General features: G+C 44.6%; 1 protein-coding gene and 1 long non-coding RNA gene across 2 annotated transcripts in view; one reads left to right on the top strand and one right to left on the bottom strand.

Annotated features, from left to right (window-relative positions):
• The window catches only part of gmds (GDP-mannose 4,6-dehydratase), a 668,214-nt gene extending 646,086 nt beyond the window's left edge, over positions 1-22,128 (bottom strand). Inside the window, exons 1-2 of the mRNA XM_063069704.1 lie at positions 22,033-22,128; positions 14,317-14,708 (exon numbers count right to left, since the gene is read on the bottom strand). Of these exons, the coding sequence (XP_062925774.1) occupies positions 14,317-14,637 (321 nt within the window). The 5' untranslated portion in view covers positions 14,638-14,708; positions 22,033-22,128. The remainder of the gene's footprint in view (positions 1-14,316; positions 14,709-22,032) is intronic.
• LOC134357927 (uncharacterized) lies at positions 14,652-17,063 on the top strand. The gene is made up of 2 exons (XR_010020758.1): positions 14,652-14,731; positions 16,678-17,063. It is a non-coding gene; the product is annotated as an uncharacterized LOC134357927 (long non-coding RNA).
• Positions 22,129-25,860: the final 3,732 nt, after the last annotated feature.

The following is a 25,860-nucleotide window of genomic DNA, read 5'->3' as shown; positions in this document are numbered from 1 at the left end:
AAGACATAGGTATTATTAGAAATGGGCTGATTAACTGCAATTTTTTTTGGTGCCATAAAAATGACAGGCATTGACTATTAGCAGCATGAGAGACTAATCCCTGCACTTTTACTTTTCTCACTTTCAACTGAGACGATTTCCTCACTTGCAGACCACAGTCAGTTTGGATTGGCAACAACACCTCCTCCACGATCCCTAGACGAACAGGTGCACCACAAGGCTGTGTGCCTAGCCCTCTGGTCTATATGCTTTATACTTATAACTGTGTGACTAAGAACAGCTCCAATACCGTATTTAAGTTTGCTGATACTACTGTCGCATGCCAAATGAAAGGTATTAGCATATAGGAGGGAGACTGAAAATGGTGCCTCAGCAACAACCTCTTACTCAATGTCAACAAGACCAAGAAGCTGATTATTGACTTCAGGAAGAGAAAACCAGAGGTCCATGAGCCTGTCCTCAAAAGGGGTTCAGAGGTGGTGAGGGGTCAGCAATGTTAAATTCCTTGCTGTTATCATTTCAGGGGAACTGTCCTGGGCCCAGCGCACAAGTGCAATTATAAAGAAATCATACTTCTTTAGGAGTTTGCAAAGATTCCGCATGACATCTAAAACTTTAACCAACTTCTATATATGTGTGGTGGACAGTATATTGACTGGCTGCATCACAGCTTGGACTGGAAACACCAATACCCTTGGATGGAAAATCCTACAAAATGTAGTGGATTCAGCCCAGTCTATCATGGGTAGCCATCTCCGCCATTGAGCACACCTACACGAAGTGGTGTCGTAGAAAAGCAGTATCCATCATAAGGAACCCCCTACCACCCAGCTTATGCTCACTTCTCACTGCTGCCATCAGGAAGGTGGTACAGGAGCTTCAGAACTCACACCACTAGGTTCAGGAAGTGTCATCAGGCTCTTGAACCAAAGTCGATAACTTCACTTGCCCCCTCATTGAAATGTTCCCACAACCTAAGCAAGGACTCTTCATCTCATGTTCTTGATATTTATTATGATTTCTTTCTTTCTGTATTTCCAAGTCTGTTGTCTTTTACACACTGGTTGAATGCCAAAGTTGGCATTTAATTGATTCTATTGTGGTTTTCATTCTATTATGAATTTATTGAGTATGCCTTAAAGGAAATTAATCTCAGGGTTGTAAATAGTGACATATATGTAATTTGATAATAAATTTACTTTGGACTTTGAACAACAACATTATAAACATTCTCCTAAGCCTCTATTGACTAGGGACATAAATATTATGGCTTCCAATTATCAAAGTGCAACCTATCACTAGCACCAGCCTTCCCACCATCAAGGTCATATCTACAATAAGGTACCGGAAAAAGGCCAGTAACATCATGAATGATACCACCCACCCTGTTCATGGACTATTTGCCTCACTCCCATCGAGGAAGAGTGTAGCATCCATTCCAGGACCACCAAACTCAATAACAGTTACTTTCTCCAAGTAGTAAGGTTAACCAACACCTCCACCCACTAACCCACCCTACAACACCCCACACAACCACTACTTTATCAGACTTGACAGTAACCTGCTGTATCTAGCATCACTTTATGTATATACAATCAATGTAAAAGCTACCTTATGCATTTACATGTGTTGTGCTTTTCTTAATTATTGTGTTCTTTACCTCAACCAGAGTCACAATTATTGTAGTGATCCATGTCCTATTCCGACCACTGCTGTAAGGTGTTTTTACATTCTCCTCGTAACCGCTTGGGTTTCCTCCAGTTCCTTGCCACAGTGTAAATATATACAGGTTGGTCAGTTAATTGGTCATTATAAATTGTTCCATGATTAGGCCAGAGTTAAATAGAGAGTCACTGGGCAATGCGGCTCAAAGGGCTGGAAGAGCATACTCCACGCTGTATCTCAATTAAGATTTTAAAACACTTGTGTACTGGAAATGACAATAAAAAATCTTGAATCTTAAAGGCATGATGGAATTGTCTAAGTACATGCAGCTCTAACAACACTCAAACAAACTGTAGCAGTCCTCACAGACATTAAGTATAAAGTGAGTAGAGCAGGGGGCTAAGCACACAGCTTGTGGGCCACCTGTGCTCATGGACATTGTGGAGGAGATGCTGTTGCCAATTTCAACTGACTGGAGTCTGCAAGTGAGGAAATTGAGGATCCAATTGCACAAGGAAGTATTGAGGCCAAGGTCTTGAAGCATATTGATTAATTTCTTTTTAGAAGTTTCTAGAAAAATACAGCGGCAACTGTACCATATTTACTGGAAAATTCACTGAACAATTACATGGATATAGGTGATTATATAAAAATACAAGCAAGCATAAGAAAGTTAAACTACAAGGTAAAAAAATAATTGTACACCCCTATCCAACAATAGAGAGATCAATATGGTGTGTGCTAGTTTACTAGGACATTTCAAGATTAAGAAGGTAGTGTTGGGTCTCTTTAATAACATGAAGACAAGACCTGATGGGATATACCCCCAGATTATTGAGGGAGGCAGGAGGTGAGATCCCGGGGTGATCCCCAGTATCTTTGCGGCCTCTCTAACCACAGTCAAGGTTTTGGAGAATTGGCGAGTAATCAATGTTGTTCCATTATTCAAGAAGGGAAACACAGATAATCCTGGAAACTATAGACTGATAAGTCTCACATCAATACTAGGGAAGTAACTGAAGAGGATTCTTAGAGGTAGAATTCATAAGCAACTGGAAAATCATAGCCTTCTTAGAGACAGTCAGCATGGCTGTGTTCAGGACATGTCATGCTAACTAACATATCTTACTAATTTGATGAGTTTTTCAAGGAAGTGAGAAACATGACTGATGAAGGTAGAGCTGCGGATGTTGTTAAACACCTTACTAAAACCCATAGAGACAACATCTCTTATGGGAGGTTTATCCACAAGATTAAGATGTATGGGTTCAATGGTAAGTTAGCAATTTAGATGCAGAATTAGCTTGCCCATAGAAGACAGAGACTAGTATTCAAGAGGATTTATTGCCAAGTTTTTAAGCTCACCAGTGGGAGGTGGTGCTTTAGCACTGCTGGCCCACCACTTCGAGGGAGTCTTGATCATAAGTGGGTCGAAACTCCTGAAGACAGGTGGCAGATCAACTGATGATCCCACTGGTGATAGCACAGGACAGTTAACATCTCAGTCCATGTGTATTTTGTAACTCTTTTGTTCTGGACACCAGTGACTACCAGGAATAGTCTGGTTGGCAACCAGAAATAGTCCGGTGACAGCGTGGAGAGACAGCGGACAGCCAGGAAAGACTGGCACCTGGGGCATCAGGATTGGCAGTCCGGGCACCAGCTCAGAAGAGCACCCACCTCTTGAAGCTTCTAGTTTACAGGGAGAAACATACCTTTGGGGTCCTCCGAGAGGGAGGGAGAATGATGGACCCAATCGGACGGATACAATTAATTACAGGGAACGACTACGACCAAGAGCTAGGATAAGAGGCTCTGAGTGTCCAGTGTGTTGGTGTGGGAGAGCGTTTTCCAGTATTAAAGGTTTACGAGTCCACCAAGCAAAGTTGAAGTGCTATTCCATTCCAGTGGATGAAGATGAGATTTCTTCACCAAGCACAGATGATGTGGTCTTTTCAACCACTGATTCACAAGCCACAGCAATTCACTCTGGAGTGCGTCATCATACTCCAGGTCAGACGAGAGATAACCCAGGTCAGGTTTCAGACCACAGTACCCAGGTAGATTCTTCGCATGATGGCGGTGGTGAGGAGATAGAGAAGAAGAGGAAGGTCAAGTGGCCAGAAATGGCAAATGAGAAGGCTTGGCGTGTATTTGATGAGGATATCAGTATGATGTTGGAGAACACTCTCAGGGGAACATCAAAGAGAAAGTTGGAAGTGATGGGCGATATGATTTACGATGTTGGAAAGTACAGGTTTGGTTTGGTTGAGTTGAAGAAAACAAAGCCTACACAGCAACCAAGCAGGTGCCAGAAGGAGATTAGCAGGTTGAGGAGAGAGCTTAGGTCATTGAGACAGAGGTGGAAGGTAGCAAGTGAGGGTGACAAGCCAGGGTTTGCTGATCTCCGAGAGCATTTTCGAATAAAGTTAGCATCACTCCATCGTGCAGAGTCACAACGTAAAAAGAGAAAGAAGAGAGAGAAGGCAAGAAAGTCGTTCTTTGAGAACCTTCACGAGTTCACAAAGAAACTGTTTGAACAAAGTAAGAGCGGGCAGCTTAACATCTCTCAACAAGAACTTGAGGATCACCTAGCAAGCACTTACTCTAGCGAACAGCAGGAGGCTCCTTTGCTTGACATTTCAGGGCTTGTGAAGCGTACCAAGCCAGGAGTGAAGTTCGATCTGTCAGAACCCAAACTGGCAGAAGTCGAACGGTTCATCAGAGAGGCAAGGTCAGGCTCAGTGCCAGGACCTAATGGAGTGCCGTATAAGGTATACAAGAAGTGTGAACAGCTGAGGAAATACTTGTGGAGATTGTTAAAGGTGGTGTGGAGACAAGGTGTTGTTCCTTTGTCATGGATTAAGGCTGAAGGGGTATACATCCCGAAGGAAGAGAATTCTTCTACATTGAATCAGTTCCGACCAATTTCACTCCTGAATGTAGGGGGGAAGATTATGTTTGGCATTCTGGCAGAAAGAATATCTTCATTTGTGATTGAGAATGGATTAGTAAATAGATCCGTGCAGAAGGCAGGAATACCAGACTTCCCAGGCTGCCTTGAACATTCCAGTATGATATGGCATACCATCCAGGAGTCAAAAAGGTTGAGAAGAAATCTGGCTGTAGCTTGGCTTGACCTGGCAAATGCATATGGTTCTGTTCCCCATGTCCTGATTGAGTTTGCGATGGAATTCCTATGGATTCCTGCTAAGGTGAGGAACTTTGTTATGCAGTACTACAACGATTTCCGGATGAGGTTTTCCACTCAGCAGTTTACAACTAGGTGGCAGAGCTTGAATGTTGGAATCCCAATGAGATGTGCAATTTCACCCATCCTTTTTGTGTTAGCCATGGAGGTTATTGTGAGGGCTGCAGAATCAGTGGGATCAGGTGTCGCACTTGATGGCGGAGAGCAGTTACCACCAATACGAGCGTTCATGGATGATCTTACCCTTTTGGGTCCCAGCACGGAGGCAGTGGAAAATGTACTATCTAGACTCGAGGAGCTAATGGATTGGGGAAGAATGAAGTTCAAGACCAAGAAGTCAAGGAGCCTTGTTCTTAGGAGAGGAAAGCTGGTTGACTTTCATTTCACCCTTTGTGGAGAGGAGATTCCATCCATTCAGGACCAACCAGTTAAGAGCCTTGGGCGATGGTACACAGAGTAGCTGAAAGACACCAAGAGGGATCACGAGACAGGAGAACAGATCAGCGGAGGTCTGATGTCTGTTGACAAGTGTGGCTTGCCTGGCAAGTTGAAGTTGTGGTGCTTGCAGTACGGACTGATGCCACAGATAATGTGGCCATTCACTGTCTATGAAGTGGCAATGTCCCATGTTGAGGCAATGGAACAGAAGATCAACAAGTATGTGAAGAAGTGGCTTGGAGTACCGAGCAGCCTCACCAATGTTGCAATCCACAGTAGCAAGACAAAGCTTACCATCCCAGTGCAATCCCTTGTTGAGGAGGTCAAGGTAGCCAAGGTAAGATCATTCTTGATGCTTCGAGACTCAAAAGACCCTGTCATCAAGAACACCCAGCCGGATGTGAGATCAGGCAGGAAGTGGTCAGCCCATGTAGCAGTTGATGAGGCAGAGTCTAGATTGAAGCACAAGGAGACAGTTGGGGCTATCCAGCTAGGCCGCCCGGGACTTGGATGGACAACCCACAAGTGGAGGTCATCTTCTACAGGTAAGGAGCGCCGTGAGCTTGTAACACAAGAAATACGAGAGGTAGAAGAGGAGAAGAGGTTAACTAAAACAGCTGGCCTGGCCAAACAAGGGGCTTGGACCCGGTGGGAAAGTGTTGAACAACGGCACCTATCTTGGAATGTTCTGTGGCAGATGGAACCACTCCGCATTTCTTTTTTAGGCAGAGCAGCGTACGATCTGCTCCCAACACCTGCCAACCTCAGCACCTGGTATGAAGATAAGACAGACAGGTGTGCTGCTTGTGGCGAGAAGGGAACACTTCAACATACCTTGAGTGCATGCAGAGTCAATCTTTCCAGCGGCATGTACACTTGGAGACATAACAACGTTCTCAAAGTTGTAACAGAAGCGGTTGAGCAGAGAGTACTGCAGCACAACTTAACTCATGCCCCATGCTGCACAGAACATCGCATATCATTTGTGAAAGAAGGCTCCAAGTCAAGGGTGTACAGCATAAGCTCACGATCAAGCATACTTTCTTCAGCCAATGATTGGTGTGTCAACGCTGACCTGGACGGGAAAGGCAGTTTCCCGGAGCAAATAGCTTTCACAACATTGCGTCCAGATATAATCGTATGGTCTGACACCAGTAGAGAAGTGGTTATTGGTGAACTCACAGTCCCCTGGGAAGACAACACCGATGAAGCCCATGAGCGCAAGTTAACCAAGTATGCAGAATTAAGATCAGTGGGCAGAGACAGAGGGTGGAAGGTCTCATGCTATCCATTCGAAGTAGGCTGCCGTGGGTTTATTGCGTTCACTCTCCAGAAGTGGCTGCGTGACCTTGGCTTCACTAGAAGAGAGATCAAGTCAACCAGCAGGGCTGTAGCTGAGGCAGCAGAGAAAGGATCAGCATGGGTGTGGACCAAGTATGTCCAGAGGGGCAGATAGTCAGACAGTGTATACGTATCCGGCAAACCCTTCAGTACTTGCATAGACACCTGAAGAGTAGACTATCTGTTGGATGGAAGTGACCAACAACTCTGATAGAGGCAGATGCCAAGTTTTTAAGTTCACCAGTGGGAACTGATGCTTTAGCACTGCTGGCCCACCACCTCGAGGGAGTCTTGATCATAAGCGGGCTGAAACTCCTGAAGACAGGTGGCAGATCAACTGATGATCCCACTGGTGATAGCACAGGACAGTTAACATCTCAGTCCATGTGTATTTTGTAACTTGGCTGGAGGTCTGTGATGAGTGGTGTTCTGTACCAGGACCTCTACTGTTTCTAATATATTTAAAAGATGTGGATAAAAACATTGATGATGGGTTAGAAAGTATGCAGATGGTACCAAGATGAATGATGCTGTAGAAAGTGTAGAAGGCAACAAAGGGTACAGTGTCTAATGGATCAGTTGCAGATATGGGCAGGATATGGTAGATAGAATTTTATCTGGCCAAATGTGAAGTGCTACACCTTGGAAGATCCAATGTCAAAAGACAGTACACTGTTAATAGCACAATCCTTAACTGTGTTGATGTTCAGAGGGATCTTGGGGCCCGAGTTCAACAAGTTCCAAAACTTGGGCCTCCGGACCTCCCTCAGCAACTGGCCACATACTGTAGACACTTGCTGATCAACTGACTGATGTGTTCACTGAGATCTTCAACCTCATGCTTCAGCAGTGTGTGGTACCCACCTACTTCAAGCAGGCTTCAATTATACCGGTGCCTGTGAAGAGCGTGGTGACCTGCTTCAATGACAACATCCACAGTGATTAAGCACTTTGATCGGTTGGAGAAGAAAAAGATTAACTTCTGCCTGAGAAGCGACTTAGATCTGTTCCAATTTATCTACAGGAGCTACAAGTCCACAGCAGATACCATCTCAATGACTCTTCACTCAACCCTGGACATCTAGACAGCAAAGATGCAGACATCAAGATGCTCTTTATTGACTACAGCTCAGCATTCAATACCATCATCCCCTCAAAACAAATCAATAAGCTCCAAGACCTTAGCCTCAATATCTCCATGGGCAATTAGACCCTCAATTTCCTCACTTGTAGATCACAGTCAGATCGGATTGGCAACAACACCTCCTCCACGATCTCCATCAGCACACGTGCAACACAAGTGTGCTTAGCCCTCTGCTCCACTTACTTTACACTTATGACTGTGTGGCTATGCACACTCCAATGCCATATTCAAGATTTTTTGATGACTCCACTATTGTAGGCCGGATCAAAGATGATGATGAATCAGTATACAGGAGTGAGAATGAAAATCTGGCTGAGTGGTGTCATAACAATTTCTCACTCAATGTCAGCAAGACTAAGGGACTGATTATAGATTTCATAAGAAGGAAACCCGAGGTCCATGAGTTAGTCCTTCTTGGAAAATCAGAGGTGGAGAGGGTTAGCAACCTTACGTTTCTAGGTGTTATTATTTCAGAGGACCCTGTCCTGAGACCAGCATGCAAGTGCAATTATGAAGGAAACACAGCAGCAGCTCTTCATCCTTAAGAGTTTGCAGAAATTCGACATGACATCTAAAACGTTGACAAACTTTTATAGATATGTAGTTAAGAGTACAGGTTTCCCCCGCTATCCGAAAGTAGAGTGTTCCTAGGAAACGGTTCGTAAGCCGGAATGTCGTAAAGTGAATAAGCAATTACCATTTATTAATATGGGAAAAATTTTTGAGCGTTCCCAGACCCAAAAAAAACCTACAAAATCATGCCAAATAACATATAAAACCTAAAATAACAGTAACAAATAGTAAAAGCAGGAATGATATGATAAATACACAGCCTATATAAAGTAGAAATACTTTTCTGCAGCACTGTCTAGCGCAGTGAAAATCTCACGGCAGCACTCTCAGCGGAAGCGCTCTCGGCAGAAACACTCTCTCCAGTAGGCTTTAAGCTATGAAGCTGTCAAATCATACGAAATAACACGTAAAAATACACAGCCTATATAAAGTAGAAATAATGTATGTACATTGTCGTTTCACTGATCGGAATCCGGACAACTCCAATAAATTGCAGTTTCATCACAGTTAAACACCTGCTTATACGAATAACCACGTTCTGTAATTATTTTCTTCAGTTCTGCTGGGAACTTTTCGGCAACTTCAGTATCAGCCGAAGCACTCTGTCCGGTAAACGTTAAACTATGAGGCTGCCCTCGCCTCAGAAACCGATCAAACCACCCATGACTACCTTTAAATTCCACTTTCATCACCATCGTCCAGTGCTTTCTGTTTCAGCTTATTAAAAAGACGGACTGATTTCTCCTTAAGTATAAGAAAACTTAACAGAACACCACACTTTGTACACCCATCAATCCACTCAAGCAATATACTTTCCATTTTATCCATTATTGGATGCCAACTAAGAGAGACCACTTTGCTACGAGCAGAACCAACAGTAACATCGGCAGCTTTCAAAATTCTTTCGCTCTACGTATAAATAGTGCGAATGGTGGACGCAGGCAAGTTCAACGCGGGGACAATATCCTTACTTCATTCACCATGATCGAAACGCTTAATTATGTCTAGTTTTACACTAAATGTAACACCCTTACGAGCTCTTTTAGGCTTTTCCGATACCTTAGAACTCATCTTGCTAACGGATGCTCAAAATAAATCGAGATAAAGCACGTGTTTAAGCTATGGCGGCTAGAATGCAGTTCCGGGGGAGGAGCTTGGCTGTTCGGGCGCACGCTGCCTTTTTTCGTAACTGTGAAAACACCTTCCGTTAGTGAAAACAGGTAACTAATGTAGGTCTTTCGTAACAGCGAGGTGTCGTAGAGCGAGCGTTCGGAAAACGGGGGCCACCTGTATATTGACTGGCTGCATCAGAGCCTAGTATGAGAACATCAATGTGCTGGAGTGGAAAATTCTACAAAAAATAGTGGATATGGCACTGTCGATCACGGGTAAAATCCTCCCAACCATTGGTCACATCTACATGAAATGCTGTCATGAGAAAATAACATCCGTCATCAGACTCCCACCGTCCTGGACATGCTCTTTTCTCGCTGCTGCCATCATAATTTTTGAAAACTATTTTCGTTCTATTACCAACTTCAAGTAATTGCATTTGAATTTGTGTGACAGTTCGCGATCAATCCACAATTTAACCAGCAAGTACAAAATAATTTAAGATCGTCAGCTGCAGTTATTGCTCAGATCCCTATATTAGATTATAAGATAAAAACTGTTTCTACTGCTAATTTAAAAAGTAATTTTGCACCTACTTTGTAGATGGTAGGAGCAATTTACTTTATAGTTTCTTTGTCTCAGTGATGGCCATTAATAGCAAAGATGTAACTCCTGCAGCAAAATCTTACATTTTTGATTTATTTAATAGTCATAGTCATACTTTATTGATCCCGGGGGAAACTGGTTTTCATTACAGTTGCACCATAAATAATAAATAGTAATAAAACCATAAATAGTTAAATAGTAATATGTAAATTATGCCAGGAAATAAGTACAGGACCCGCCTATTGGCTCAGGGTATCTGACCATCCAAGGGAGGAGTTGTAAAGTTTGATGGCCACAGGCAGGAATGACTTCCTATGACGCTCTGTGCTGCATCTCGGAGGAATGAGTCTCTGGCTGAATGTACTCCTGTACCCTACCAGTAGATTATGTAGTGGATGGGAGACATTGACCAAGATGGCATGCAACTTGGACAGCATCCTCTTTTCAGACACCACTGTCAGAGAGTCCAGTTCCATTCCCACAACATCACTGGCCTTACAAATGAGTTTGTTGACTCTGTTGGTGTCTGCCACCCTCAGCCTGCTGCCCCAGCACACACCAACAAACATGATAGCACTGGCCACCACAGACTCATAGAACATCCTCAGCATTGTCCTGCAGATGTTAAAGGACCTCAGTCTCCTCAAGAAATAGAGACAGCTCTGACCCTTCTTGTAGACAGCCTCAGTGTTCTTTGACCAGTCCAGTTTATTGTCAATTCGTATCCCCAGGTATTTGTAATCCTCCACCATGTCCACACTGACTCCCTGGATGGAAACAGGGGTCACTGGTACCTTAGCTCTCCTCAGGTCTACCACCAGCTCCTTAGTCTCTTTCACATTAAGCTGCAGATAATTCTGCTCACACCATGTGACAAAGTTTCCTACTGTAGCCCTGTACTCAGCCTCATCTCCCTTGCTGATGCATCCAACTATGACAGAGTCATCCGAAAACTTCTGAAGATGACAAGATTCTGTGCAGTAGTTGAGGTCCGAGATGTAAATGGTGAAGAGAAAGGGAGACAAGACAGTCCCCTGTGGAGCCCCAGTGCTGCTGATCACTCTGTCGGACACACAGTGTTGCAAGCACATGTACTGTGGTCTGCCAGTCAGGTAATCAAGAATCCATGATACCAGGGAAGCATCCACCTGCATCACTGTCAGCTTCTCCCCCAGCACAGCAGGGCAGATGTTGTTGAACGCACTGGAGAAGTCGAAAAACATGACCCTCACAGTGCTCACTGGCTTGTCCAGGTGGGCATAGATACGGTTCAGCAGGTAGACAATGGCATCCTCAACTCCTAGTCGGGGCTGATGGGTGAACTGGAGGGGATCAAAGTGTGGCCTGACCATAGGCCGGAGCAGCTCCAGAACAAGTCTCTCCAGGGTCTTCATGATGTGGGAGGTCAATGCCACCGGTCTGTAGTCATTGAGGCCGCTGGGGCGCGGCGTCTTCAGCACAGGGATGAGGCAGGACATCTTTGAACACTAATAATATATATCAGTATAAAGTTATAGATATATTGAATTGAAAATAATCCTCAGGGATTGAGTAGAAATCTGTACAATTACAGAACTGAATTGAATTAACTTCATTTCTTACATCCTTCACACATGAGGAGTAAAAATCTTTACGTTACATCTCCGTCAAAATGTGCAATCATAGTAATTTATAATAAATAGAACGGTCAATGTAACATAGAAATACACTTAAATCAACGTGAGTTAATCAGTCTGATGGTCTGGTGGAAGAAGCTATTTTGGAATCTGTTGGTCCTGACTTCTATGCTGTGGAACAGTTTCCCGGATGGTAGCAGGTGGAATAGAATGTGGTTGGGGTGACTCAGGTACCCAGTGATCTTTCGGGCCCTTTTTTTCCCCACACCTGTCTTTGGAAATGTCCTGAATGATGGGAAGTTCACAACTACAGATGCGCTGGGCTGTCCACACCACTCTCTACAGAATCCTGCGATTAAGGGAGGTACAGTTCCCATACCAGGCAGTGATGCAGCCAGTCAGGATGCTCCCAATTGTGCCCTTGTAGAAAGTTCTTTGGGCTTGGGTGCCCATAGCAAACGTCCTCAACCGTCAGAGGTGAAAGAGGCGCTGTTGTGCCTTTTTCACCACACAGCTGATGTGTACAGACCACGTGAGGTCCTGGGGCTGTTTACCCTCACAACCCCAGATCCATTGATGTCAATAGGGGTTAGCCTGTCTCCATTCCCCCTGTAATCCACAGCCAATTCCTTTGTTATTGCGACACTGAGGGAGAGGTTGTTTTCTTGACACCGCTGTGTCAGAGAGATGACTTCTTCCCTGTAGGCCACCTCGCTATTGTTGAAGATAAGGCCAATCAATGTAGTGTCATTGGCAAATGTAATTAGCAGATTAGAGCAGTGGGTGGCGACACAGTCATAGGAGGGGACTTAGTACACAGCCCTGAGGGGCTCCTGTGTTGAGAGTCAAAGGGGTGGAGGTGAGGGAGCCCACGCTTACCACCTGCCACTGATCTGTCAGGAAGCCCAGGATCTAGATGCACAAGGCAGAGTCAAGGCCGAGGTCTCTGAGCTTTCTTTTGAGCTTGGATGGAATGATGTATTGAATGCTGCACTGTAGTCCAAGAACAGCATTTTCACATAAGCATCCTTCTTCTCCAGATGTGTAAGGACGGTATGTAGAGCAGTGGCTATTGCATCGTCTGTCGATTGGTTGTGTCGGTAGGTGAATTGTAGGGGGTCCAGTTTGTAGGCAATGTGTAGCAGAGAAATGTGCCCTTTAGCCCAATCTCTACACCAATAATCATGCCCCAATGTTCTGATAATCCCAATTTTATTTCCCCATATTTCCATTAATTTGTCCCAAATTCTCCAACATGAGGAATTCTGCAGATGCTGGAAATTCAAGCAACACACATCAAAGTTGCTGGTGAACGCAGCAGGCCAGGCAGCATCTCTAGGAAGAGGTACAGTCGACGTCTCAGGCCGAGACCCTTCCTGATGAAGGGTCTCGGCCTGAAACGTCGACTGTACCTCTTCCTCCAAATTCTCCATCCACCTTTACTAAAGACAATTTGTTGCGGCAATTAACCTCTTAACCAGTACCTCTATGGAATGTGGGAGGAAATCCATGCAGACACCAGGAGAACATGTAAACATCACTGACAGCACTGGAGATCAGGATTGAACCAATATCCCTGAAGTTGTGAGGCAGCTGCATTACTGGCCACCAACATTACCTGGTATTTTTCATTCACCATGATGAGCTATTGTTCTCTGCATGATGCAAGTCAAGGAAGTATGATAATCATTGAAAATTTAATGAGTAGTTAGAAATATCACAATCAAACAACTTTCTATGTTGCATTTGTGCTTTCAATGATAGTTGGAAGTGTGAATGAAAACTACTAGATAAAATGAATGTGTCCAATGTAAGAATATTTTTAGAAAAATGTATTAGTCTACAAATGCAAATAACATACCACATTGCAATTCATATTGTCCTTTGAACACATTAATTGAGCCAAATATAAATGTAGATCTCCACTTCAAAAACTAACAAGAGATCAAATTTTAACAATATCGCCACATTAATGTAAGTTTGTAGCTCATGTAGATGCTAACTGGATTGAGAAAAGACAATACTGTGGTCTACTTATCACACAGCCCAATTTACATACTTAATTCCTGACTCATATTGTTTTAAAGTTAGTTAAACACATGAGACACGATGTTCATAATAATATACTCACATATCAGATCAGTTCGACTTGTTGTGTAACATAAAATATCAACACTGAGACATCACCACACATCATCCCAAAGAAGTGGGGTGGAGAGAAATAAACTTGTCCAATTCAGATTTTTATGCATACAGATTACAAACGGCTTTTTGACCGTTTTCACAACAGAAATAAAACGACTGTCCGGTAAGTAGATGGCCTAAAACTTTAAGTTTTATTCACAAAGTTTACTTGTCTAATTGGACAGAGGGGCAATGTGTGGCGAGTAGAATCACCTCAAATGTCCTGATTATTTTTTAAATCAAATTAATTATCAGTGCTGAGAAAACATGATACTTCAAATAGGTTCCGATCAGAGACCAAATGAAAACAAAATTCACAGTAGGGACTTTTTAAAATTGATCTTAATAAGATTTTTATGCAGATACTGCATTGGCGCCAATGCAGTTTATTCTTGGTAGGATGCAGGCATGTGCAGATTCAGTACCTGCCCAGTGATGCCGGTGATGATCGCCACTTTCGTCCCTCCATTGGCACTTCCAGGTGATGCTACCGCATCGTCACCACTCCCCGCTGCTGCACACTTCAGCCCATCCATCGCTGCCAACGTGTACCCAACACTGCCTGCCGCTGACTGCAGATTCCCGTCTCTTCTTCCTCTCTCTCTCCCCCTCGCTCTCTGAAATAATACGAGTTGCACTTCCGCGTAGTGAAGGAAGCAGCCCGGTGGCAACGGGCTGAACTCAGCCGCGCCCCTAGCAACCGACCGCCTGCGCAGCCAGTCCTGGTCCTCCAGCTGCAGCGACATCAAGAGGAACCGAGGTGCTTCCACGGCGCCCCTTGCACTCGAATGTCAATCAAAACGGAACTGCCGGAAAACTGAAATGAAGACAGAAAATCCGGTAAGTATTTCGCAGGTCAGGTAGCATTTGTGGAAAGAGAAACAGAGTTGACATTTCAGGAGTAAGTAGAAATTTCAGATCTTGTCCAATAGATTAATCTTCAAAGAACGCAAACGCGAGGAAATCTGCAGATGCTGGAATTTCAAGCAACACACATAAAAGTTGCTGGCGAACTTGGTGACAATCAACTGTCCAGCTCTTGGCTCCATCCCTCCCCCTCCTATCTTCTCCTATCATTTTGGATCTCCCCCTCCCCTCCCACTTCCAAGTCTCTTGCTAGCTCTTCTTTCAGTTAGTCCTGACGAAGGGTCTCGGCCCGAAACGTCGACTGTACCTCTTCCTATAGATGCTGCCTGGCCTGCTGCGTTCACCAGCAACTTTTATGTGTGTTGCATCTTCAAAGAAGGCATTTTTGTTCCTTGAAAAATTAAAAATTTGGAAATTTTACAGGGCCTCCATATATTTTGGAAAAAAATGCACACCTGACATGATGCCATTGTGAATGCAGCAACATCAGGACTGCACCTGTGGCTGGTTGGACTCTATAGACTAAAATGCTTTGGGATTAACTAATTTAACTAATTTTAGAACTTCCCAACACTCACAACACGCTAGAGGAACTCAGCAGGTCAGGCAGCACCCGTGGAAACGATCAGTCAACGTTTCGGGCCGGAACCCTTCGTCAGGACTGAAGAGGGAAGGGGTAGAGGCCCTATAAAGAAGGTGGGGGGAGGGTGGGAAGGAGAAGGCTGGTAGGTTCCAGGTGAAAAACCAGTAAGGGGAAAGATAAAGGTGGGGGAGGGGAAGCAGGGAGGTGATAGGCAGGAATGGTGAAGAAGAAAAAGGGAGAAACACAATGGGTAGTAGAAGGAGGCGGAACCATGAGGGAGGTGATAGGCAGCTGGGGGAGGGGGCAGAGTGAAACTGGGATGGGGGAAGGGAGGGGGAGGGAATTACCAGAAGTTGGAGAATTCAATGTTAATACCAAGGGGCTGGAGACTACCCAGACAGTATATGAGGTGTTGCTTCTCCAACTTGAGTGTAGCCTCATCATGGCAGTAGAGGAGGCCATGTATGGACATATCCGAATGGGAATGTGAAACAGAGCTAAAGTGGGTGGCAACTGGGAGATCCTGTCTGTTGTGGCGGATGGAGCGGAGGTGCTCGACAAAGCGGTCCCCCAATCTGCGTCAGGTTTCTCCGATGTAGAGGAGGCTGCACCGGGAGCACCGGATGCAATACATGACCCCAACAGACTCGCAAGTGAAGTGTTGCCTCATCTGGAAGGACTGTTTGGGGCCCTGAATGGTGGCAAGAGAGGAGGTTAATGGACAGGTGAAGCACTTACACTTACTAGGGGAGGGACATGTAGACCAGAGAGTCGCGGAGGGAATGATCCCTGTGGAAAGCGGAGGGGGTGGAGAGGGAAAGATGTGCTTAGTGGTGGGGTCCTGTTGAAGGTGGTGGAAGTTGCAAAGGATAATGTGCTGGATCCGGAGGCTGGTGGTGTGGTAGATAAGGACAAGGGGAACTCTTCACATTCCCATTCCTGTTCCAATGCCCATCCATGGCATCTCCTCTTATTCCAAGATGAGGCCACCCTTAGGGTGAAGGAGCAACACCTTATAACCTGTAACCTCCAACCTGATGTCATGAATATTGATTTCTCCTTCCGGTAAACAAATTTCCCCCTCATCCTTCCTCTATTCCCCACTCTGATCTTTTACTTCTCACCTGCATATTATTTCCACCTGGGTCCCCTCCTCCTCCGTTTCCTCTTATCAGATTCTTCCCCAGCCTTTAACCTTTCCCACCCACCTGGCTTCGCCTATCAAGTTTCAGTTCTCCTCTTTCCACTCCCCCCACCTTTTCATTCTAGCATCTTCCTTCTCAGTCCTGAAGAAGGGTCTCAGCTTGAAACATTGACTGCTTGATCTTTTCTATAGATGCTGCCTGACCTGTTGAGTTCTACCAGAATTTTGTGAGTGTTGCTCAAGATTTCCAGCATCTGAAGAAGATCTTGTGTCTCAATGGCATTGAAATTACAGGTGAAAATTCTGAAGGGCAAAATACAGTAATCCATGAGCAAAAGAAGACCATATAGTTTGTGGGAATAAGTTTACTATGACTTGTGGTAATATGTTGACACCATGCACCATGGAGTTGGTGTCTTATCTGGCAAACTGATGGAAAAAATAAAGCAACACTTCAACCCAGCATGTCAGAAGTACTTGAAAGCTTCGTTCAATTCATGTAATCTGATACCAGATTGGTGATTATATTCCACATCTGAGAGATTTAATAAAACATTGGAATTTTGCAATACTCCTAATTCAAGCGTAAAAGGATCATTAGTTTATGGACTGGCTGATAAACAGGGCAAATTGATTAATGCAAAAAGCACAAAAAGTGCTGGTGAATGCAGCAGGCCAGGCAGCGTCTATAGGAAGAGGTACAGTCAACGTATCAGGCCGCGACCCTTCGTCAGGACTAACTGAAAGAAGAGCTAGTAAGAGATTTGAAAGTGGGAGGGGGAGGGGGAGATCCAAAATGATAGGAGAAGACAAGAGGGGGAGGGATGGACCTAAGAGCTGAAAAATTGATTGGCAAAAGGGATATGAGAGGATAATGGGACGGGAGGCCTAGGGAGAAAGAAAGGCGGGGGGAAGCCCAGAGGATGGGCAAGGAGTTATAGTGAGAGGGACAGAGGGAGAAAAAAGAGAGGGGAAAAAAGGGAGAAATAAATAAATAAGGGATGGAGTACGAAGGGGAGGTGAGGCATTAACGGAAGTTAGAGAAGTCAAGGTTCATGCCATCAGGTTGGAGGCTACCCAGATGGAGTATAAGGTGTTCCTCCAACCTGAGTGTGGCTTCATCTTGACAGTAGAAGAGGCCGTGGATAGACATATCAGAATGGGAATGGGACATGGAATTAAAATGTGTGGCCACTGGGAGATCCTGCTTTCTCTGTTGGACAGAGCGTAGGTGTTCAGCGAAATGATCTCCCAGCCTGCGTCGGGTCTCACCAATATATAGAAGGCTGCATCGGGAGCACCGGACACAGTATATCACCCCGGCTGACTCACAGGTGAAGTGTCGCCTCACTTGGAAGGACTGTCTGGGGCCCTGAATGGTGGTGAGGGAAGAAGTGTAAGGGCATGTGTAGCACTTGTTCTGCTTACAAGGATAAGTGCCGGGAGGGAGATCAGTGGGAAGGGATGGGGGTGACGAATGGACAAGGGAGTCGCGTAGGGAGCAATCTCTGCGGAAAGCAAAAGGAGGTGGGGAGGGAAAGATGTGCTTGGTGGTGGGATCCCGTTGGAGGTGGCTGAAGTTACGGAGAATTATATGTTGGACCCGGACGCTGGTGAGGTGGTAGGTGAGGACCAGGGGAACCCTATTCGTAGTGGTGGGAGGATGGGGTGAGAGCAGATGTGTGTAAATTGGGAGAAATGCATTTGAGAGCAGAGTTGATGGTGGAGGAAGGGAAGCCCCTTTCTTTAAAAAAGGAAGACATCTCCTTCGTCCTGGAATGAAAAGCCTCATCCTGAGAGCAGATGCGGCGGAATTGCGAGAAGGGGATGGCATTTTTGCAAGAGACAGGGTGGGAAGAGGAATAGTCTAGATAGCTGTGAGAGTCCATAGGTTTATAGTAGACATCGGTAGATAAACTGTCTCCAGAGATAGAGACAGAAAGATCAAGTAAGGGGAGGGAGGTGTCGGAAATGGACCAGGTAAACTTGAGGGCAGGGTGAAAGTTGCAGACAAAGTTAATGAAGTCAACGAGCTCAGCGTGTATGTAGGAAGCAGCGCCAATGCAGTCATCGATGTAGCGAAGGAAGAGTGGGGGACAGATACCAGTATAGGCTTGGAACATGGATTGTTCCACAAAGCCAACAAAAAGACAGGCGTAGCTGGGACCCATACGGGTGCCCATGGCTACACCTTTAGTTTGGAGGAAGTGGGAGGAGCCAAAGGAGAAATTATTAAGTGTAAGGACTAATTCCGCTAGACAGAGGAGAGTGGTGATAGAGGGGATCTGGTTAGGTCTGGAATCCAAAAAGAAGCAGAGAGCTTCGAGACCTTCCTGGTGGGGGATGGAAGTATATAGGGACTGGACATCCTGGTCAAAATAAAACGGTGGGGACCAGGGAACTTAAAATCATTGAAAAAATTCAGAGCGTGAGAAGTATCACGAACATAGGTGGGAAGAGATTGAACAAGGAGGGATAAAACAGTGTCGAGGTATGCAGAAATGAGTTCAGTGGGGCAGGAGCAAGCTGAGACAATGGGTCAACCTGGAGGCAGGTTTGTGGATCTTGGGTAGGAGGTAGAAACGGGAAGTGCGGGTTGTGGGAGCTATAAGGTTGGTAGCAGTGGATGGGAAGTCCCCTGAGCTGATAAAGTTAGTGATGGCCTGGTGCTCCTTAGTGGGGTCATGATCGAGGGGTAAATAAGAGGAGGTATCCGCGAGTTGTCGCTATGCCTCAGCAAAGTAGCGGTCGGTACGCCAGACTACAACAGCACTTCCTTTATCGGCGGGTTTTATAGTAAGGTTAGGATTAGTGCGGAGGAAGTGGAGAGCAGAGCATTCTGAAGGAGTGAGGTTGGAATGGGAACAAGGTGTGGTGAAGTCGTGACGGTTGATGTCCCATCGGCAGTTAGCAATAAAGAGATCCAGAGCAGGCAGAAGACCAGAGCGGGGTGTCCATGAAGAGGAGGAGGGTTGAAGATGGGAGAAGGGGTCATCGGTGGGGGTGGGAGAGTCCTTGATTAATACTCACTTTTGAAAAGACTAGTAGGATTGTCATTGCAACTGCGATGGCAATGTAAAGTGGAATAGTTTCAGCCAGCTCAAGGTATGATTATGCACTGAAGAAATTAATGGCAGTGTCAGCTGTGTCTTCTTCATTAGGAAATGTAGGTTCAAGTCATTTTTGCCAGGAAATAAGCTAACTACAGGAGACTGATTGAAATAAAAGCAGAGGGTCCTTTGCTGTCAATGCTAAGGACGCCACATTTAGTATAGCCCGCTGCTCTATTTGCAATGGAATAGAAAACTCTGCAAAGATTACTGAAGGTAAACTGAATGTATGGCAGACATTGAGAACTGTGACCCATATCTTTCTAAAAGAAATAGAGTTATGCATACCAAAGACATTGGAGAAGTACTGTAAATACCACAGAGATAAATTACAAAATCGAGGGCTACACGTTGTGGTATTTATGCCACTAGTATAAAGTTTTTTTTTAAATTAGCTTTAATTTGTTACATGTACATCAAAACTTCAAACATACAGTGAAATGTGTTGTTCACATCAATGACCCATACACTCCGAATGTGTGCTGGGAGCAGCCCATATGTGTCACCATGTGTCCGGCACCAAGATAGCTTGCCCATAACTTACTAACCCTAACCTGCATATCTTTGGAGTGCGAGAGGAAACCAGAGCACCCTGAAGCAACCCACATGGTTACGGGAGGAAGGTACAAACTATGGAGATCAGCGGGAAATGAAGCTGGGTCGCTGGTGCAGTAAAGCGTTACACTAACTGCTATGTTACTATGCTGCCAAAATGAAGACAATAATAAATTTTAAACTACACTTTCAGAGCAATTGTAATGAAAACTGACCCTGCAATAGCAACTGACTGTTGAGACAGGACTTTTCTACGTGCAAGGTCTTATCCTGTAAAACCAAGAATGAGGATTCCTTGTCCATATTCTCCAGAAAATATGTGAGAGTATTATGAGTGTTGGAGTACAATGTTGGTCAAAAGAACAGGGAAATCAAATTTTCGATAATTGTGGAAGATCATACCTAAAAACCAACATTATTGGGTCAGTACTGGATTAAATCACTAAGTGTTAGCATACTCAATGTGACCTCAACATTTGAATATACAGATAAAGACGAAACTAAGAGATAGATCTCCCCACTTTTCCTTCGCTACATCGACGACTGCATTGGCGCTGCTTCCTGCACGCATGCAGAACTCGTTGACTTTATTAACTTTGCCTCCAACTTTCACCCTGCCCTCAAGTTTACCTGGTCCATTTCCGACACCTCCCTCCCCTTTCTAGATCTTTCTGTCTCTGTCTCTGGAGACAGCTTATCCACTGATGTCTACTATAAGCCTACTGACTCTCACAGCTATCTGGACTATTCCTCTTCTCACCCTGTCTCTTGCAAAAACGCCATCCCCTTCTCGCAATTCCTCCGTCTCTGCTGCATCTGCTCTCAGGATGAGGCTTTTCATTCTAGGATGAGGGAGATGTCTTCATTTTTTAAAGAAAGGGGCTTCCCTTCCTCCACTATCAACTCTGCTCTTAAACGCATCTCCCCCATTTCACGTACATCTGCTCTCACTCCATCCTCCCACCACCCCACTAGGAATAGGGTTCCCCTGGTCCTCACCTACCACCCCACCAGCCTCCGGGTCCAACATACTATTCTCCGTAACTTCCGCCACCTCCAACGGGATCCCACCACTAAGCACATCTTTCCCTCCCCCCCGTCTCTGCATTCCGCAGGGATCACTCCCTACACAACTCCCTTGTCCATTCGTCCCCCCCATCCCTCCCCACTGATCTCCCTCCTGGCACTTATCCGTGTAAGCGGAACAAGTGCTACACATGCCCTTACACTTCCTCCCTTACCACCATTCAGGGCCCCAAACAGTCCTTCCAGGTGAGGCATCACTTCACCTGTGAGTCGACTGGGGTGATATACTGCGTCCGGTGCTCCCGATGTGGCCTTTTATATATTGGTGAGACCCGACACAGACTGGGAGACCGCTTTGCTGAACATCTACGCTCTGTCCGCCAGAGAAAGCAGGATCTCCCAGTGGCCACACATTTTAATTCCACATCCCATTCCCATTCTGACATGTCTATCCACGGCCTCCTCCACTGTAAAGATGAAGCCACACTCAGGTTGGAGGAACAACACCTTATATTCCGTCTGGGTAGCCTCCAACCTGATGGCATGAACATTGACTTCTCTAACTTCCGCTAAGGCCCCACCTCCCCCTCGTACCCCATCTGTTACTCATTTTTATGCACACATTCTTTCTCTCACTCTCCTTTTTCTTCCTCTGTCCCTCTGAATATACCTCTTGCCCATCCTCTGGGTCACCCCCCCCCCCCGTCTTTCTTCCCGGACCTCCTGTCCCATGATCCTCTCGTATCCCCTTTTGCCTATCACCTGTCCAGCTCTCGGCTCTATCCCTCCCCCTCCTGTCTTCTCCTATCATTTTGCATCTCCCCCTCCCCCTCCAGCTTTCAAATCCCTTACTCACTCTTCCTTCAGTTAGTCCTGACGAAGGGTCTCGGCCTGAAACGTCGACTGCACCTCTTCCTATAGATGCTGCTTGTCCTGCTGCGTTCACCAGCAACTTTGATGTATGTTGATAGATCTCATTGTTGTCTTGAATCATTTGCACAGTGGAGTGGAAAAAGAGGGCACAAACCTGAAGAAATAAATGGGCCAATGTAGAATGGTAAATGCCTGGAAGGAGAGGGAATGCTACCATAAAGATGCATTGCATAAACACAGTTATAAGTAGCAAAAGCCAAATTCCAGGAAATCTTGTCTTTACACTATTGGAAAAATGACCTCATAAAAGGAGTTTGTGAAATGAAAGATGGCATTGAGCGAGACTGTCACTGAAAAAGAACTTCTGATATTTGATCAAAAAAACAGATTGCTGGAGGAGCTCAGCAGGTCAACAGAATCTTTGAAAGCAAAGGGATGGTCATTGTTTTGGCTTGAGACCCTGCATTAGAAAAACAGTACAAAGAGAAGATGGTTAGCATAAAGAAGTGAGGGAGATTTGTTAGACAGGGACTGGTTGGTGATAAATGGAACCAGATGAGGTAGGGAATGACAAGTACAAGTAAGGCCTCACAGGAAATTTGGTTCAGTAAACATTGGAATTGAAGAGCAATTAGAAGGTTTACTGATCAAGAAGGTAAAACAAGCAATCAAACTTGACAAAGCATACAATAAGAGACACGTCTAGTGTGTAAAAAAAAGACAAAGAAATTGTGAACCTTTGTTAAGGATTTTTCACACAAGTTAAGTTTGAAGAAAATTTGAAGTTGCTCTTACATCAGAATTCCTGTATCCTGTTCTAGTTTGGTAAGTAAGGGCATTTCATAGCTTGTATATGCATTAATACTATGAAAACAGAAGTGGAAAATCAAGGTTAGTGGTTGGTCCAATAAAGTTAATTTCACTAGTAGCAACAGTGCACTGAATGCAAAATGGGGACCAAAATGACACGTGCCATATCTCTGTGACAAAGAACCTTGCATTTTGCTGCAAAAGTACCATTAGGTATTTCTGAAAGGATGTTGCGGATCAAGATACCAAGGAAGGATGGAAAATAGAAAAAATTGCAACTACAGTGTATTGTGGATTCCAACAAAGCTCGATAATGTTACGGTGATACCCAAACTGACAGGATAATGAGACTGGAATTCCTTGTATGAGAAATAAGGAGTAAGGACCTAGTGAGACAAAGTAACTTGTGAGCTTTCCATTGGCGCAGTAGACGGAAGTCTATAAGACGCTATTAACTAAGGTGCATAACAGTCAAAGTAAGGATGTGAAGTATAGAGGACTCAACATCACATGACTGCCACCTTGCAAAAACAACCTGTGAGAGAACGTCAGCAGGTCAAATAGTATCTGTGGAGGCAGAAGGATAATCAACATTTTAGTTTGAAACCCTGAATCAGGCCTAAGAATGCAGAAAGAAGATAGCTAGTAGAACGAGGTGAGGGGCAAAAGTAAAACAGGAGCTGGTAGGTGACAGGTAGAACCAGGTAGTGAGGAAGTGGTTGATGGGAAAATGGAACCAGGTGAAGGAAGGGGACGGTGGAGTCAGAAATAGGTAATAATTGGAGACATCAAAGAGCTGCAGATCCTGGAATCTGATACAATTCAGAGAAGGCACAGCAGAAATTTACCAAGATGCTGCTTGGATTAGGAAGCACGTCTTATGAGGATAGTTTGAGCGAGCTAGGGCTTTTCTCTTTGGAGTAAAGGAGGTTGAGAGGTGCCTTGAAAGAAGTACACAAGATGATAAGCAGCATAAATCGAATGGAAAGCCAGAGACGTTTTCCCAGGGCGGAAATGACTAATATGAGGGGCATACTTTTAAGGTGATTTGAGGAAAGTAAAAGTAAGTTTAAGGTTTGATTAATCTTAATAGTAAGTTAAGTAGTTATCACTATCAGGAGCCAAAGGATTTGTACTGTGCTATAATGTTCTTTGTTAAGGAAGGTAATAATTGGGGCCAGATAAGGGAGGATTGATGGGAATTGGAATCAATGTGTGTGTGTTGGGGGGGAGCAGAATAGGATAGGGGGAAGGTTAGAAAGAAGGGGTGAGTTGGGAGATGCTATGTAGATCAGAAAAAGGCAAAGAGATACAAAGGTGCAGGTTTCCTGAAATTGTGAAATTCAGTCTTCATGCCATCAGGTTGTATACTACCCAGGTGAACTATAAGGTACTGTTCTTCGAGTTTGCATTTAACTTCACCCTGGCACGAGAGATGGAGATGGCTGAGGACAGAGAAGTTGGTATTGGCATGGGAAGAGAAGTTGAAATGGCATGCAGCCTGCAGATTAAAATGGTCATTGTGGACACAGCACAGATGCTTGGAAAAGCATTTGTATCGCCTACACTTGCAAAATGCCACAGATGTAGGAAATATGAAATAGAAATAGAAAATGCTGGAAATACTCAGTATGTCAGTCAGCATCTGTGGACCAAGAAGCAAGTTTTAGCTTGATTTCCTTCTGAGTTCCTCCAGTAGTTTGTGTGCATTGTTTTAGGTTGATGGGTTTTCATTAAAATGATACAATGTATTTTCAGATGGAAAAGGACAGCTTACAAGTAGTGAGCAATGACAGTAGCACAGTTGCTTTGTTTATGAGCCCAGAAACAGTGCAGTCATCTGTAACCCACACCATCAAGCTGAAGCCACACAGTCAATGTTTTAGAACCAGCTTCTTCCCTGCGGAGCATTCGTGAATAGCAACCATCTGAAGACTTTCGCATCGTCTTGGTGAGTGTCCACGTCTCGCATCCGTACATGAGAATGGACTCTATGACTGCTATGAAAATCCTCTTTTTAAGCCCTCTGGTCAGGTTCAACTTCCAGATTTCCTTCATGCCGGATGGCTCTTGATGTGAGTTGGCAACAGCACATGACGAATGTTGAGCTCTATAACAACCTACTGATGCTCTCCACTAAAATCGAGGCTAGAAGACTGCAACTAGTGGGGTACTGTCTACACCATCCCGAGCTACCTGCCAGCCTGGTCATCATATGGGAGCCCAAGCACAGGAGGATGAACCCTGGGCGCCCTCCCAAGACTATGGTCAACACGCTTCTAGAAGACAGCAGCGCGGCTAATGTAGATGAACTGAACACACTGATGAGAGAGAGGGAGAAGTGGAGAATCCGTCATCGTGCCCGACGCCGGTCCCCTAGGCCTGAGTTGACGTAGTAGTAGTGGTAGTTCTTCCCCTCCACCATCGAATTTCTAAATGGTTCATGAACACTGCCTCTTTTGTTGTATTTATTTATTGTATCCTTTTATGATAAATTATAGTAACTTTAAATGTCTTGCATTGTACTGTTGCCACAAAACAACAAATTCGTGACATATGTCAGTGATAATAAACGTGATTCTGGTTTTAATTCCAGCCCATAGTGAGCATTATCGTTAAAGGTACATCAGTTTTCACATAACATCATTGATGTTGTGACCAGAGTGGGATTAGTACTGCTGGACCATGATTCTTTTAAAGCAAATGAACAAAACAAAATGCCTTGCAATGGTGATAATAAAACTGTGACCTCTAGCAAACTGAATAACACTTTTTACTACTAAAGACAGGAAGTCACTTATGTGGAAATTGAAATAATGATTGCTACCACTTTAAGAAATATACGTGCTCTATATCGTTGTGATATTCTTTGGTGTGGAACTGAGAAAGCCACAGGCAGGAAGTGTTCCTTGAAGCAGACAGCTTTTGTTTCATAAAGAATCTTTTTTCTTAGATTGAATTATCTACTCCAGGACTTCCAAATATTCTGGTGAGAGAGTGG

The sequence above is a fragment of the Mobula hypostoma genome, chromosome 17 (assembly GCF_963921235.1).
Source record: "Mobula hypostoma chromosome 17, sMobHyp1.1, whole genome shotgun sequence".
Lineage (NCBI taxonomy): Eukaryota > Metazoa > Chordata > Chondrichthyes > Myliobatiformes > Myliobatidae > Mobula > Mobula hypostoma.
The sequence above is the reverse complement of the archived record's forward strand: the minus strand, read 5'-3'. Positions and strand labels throughout refer to the sequence as shown.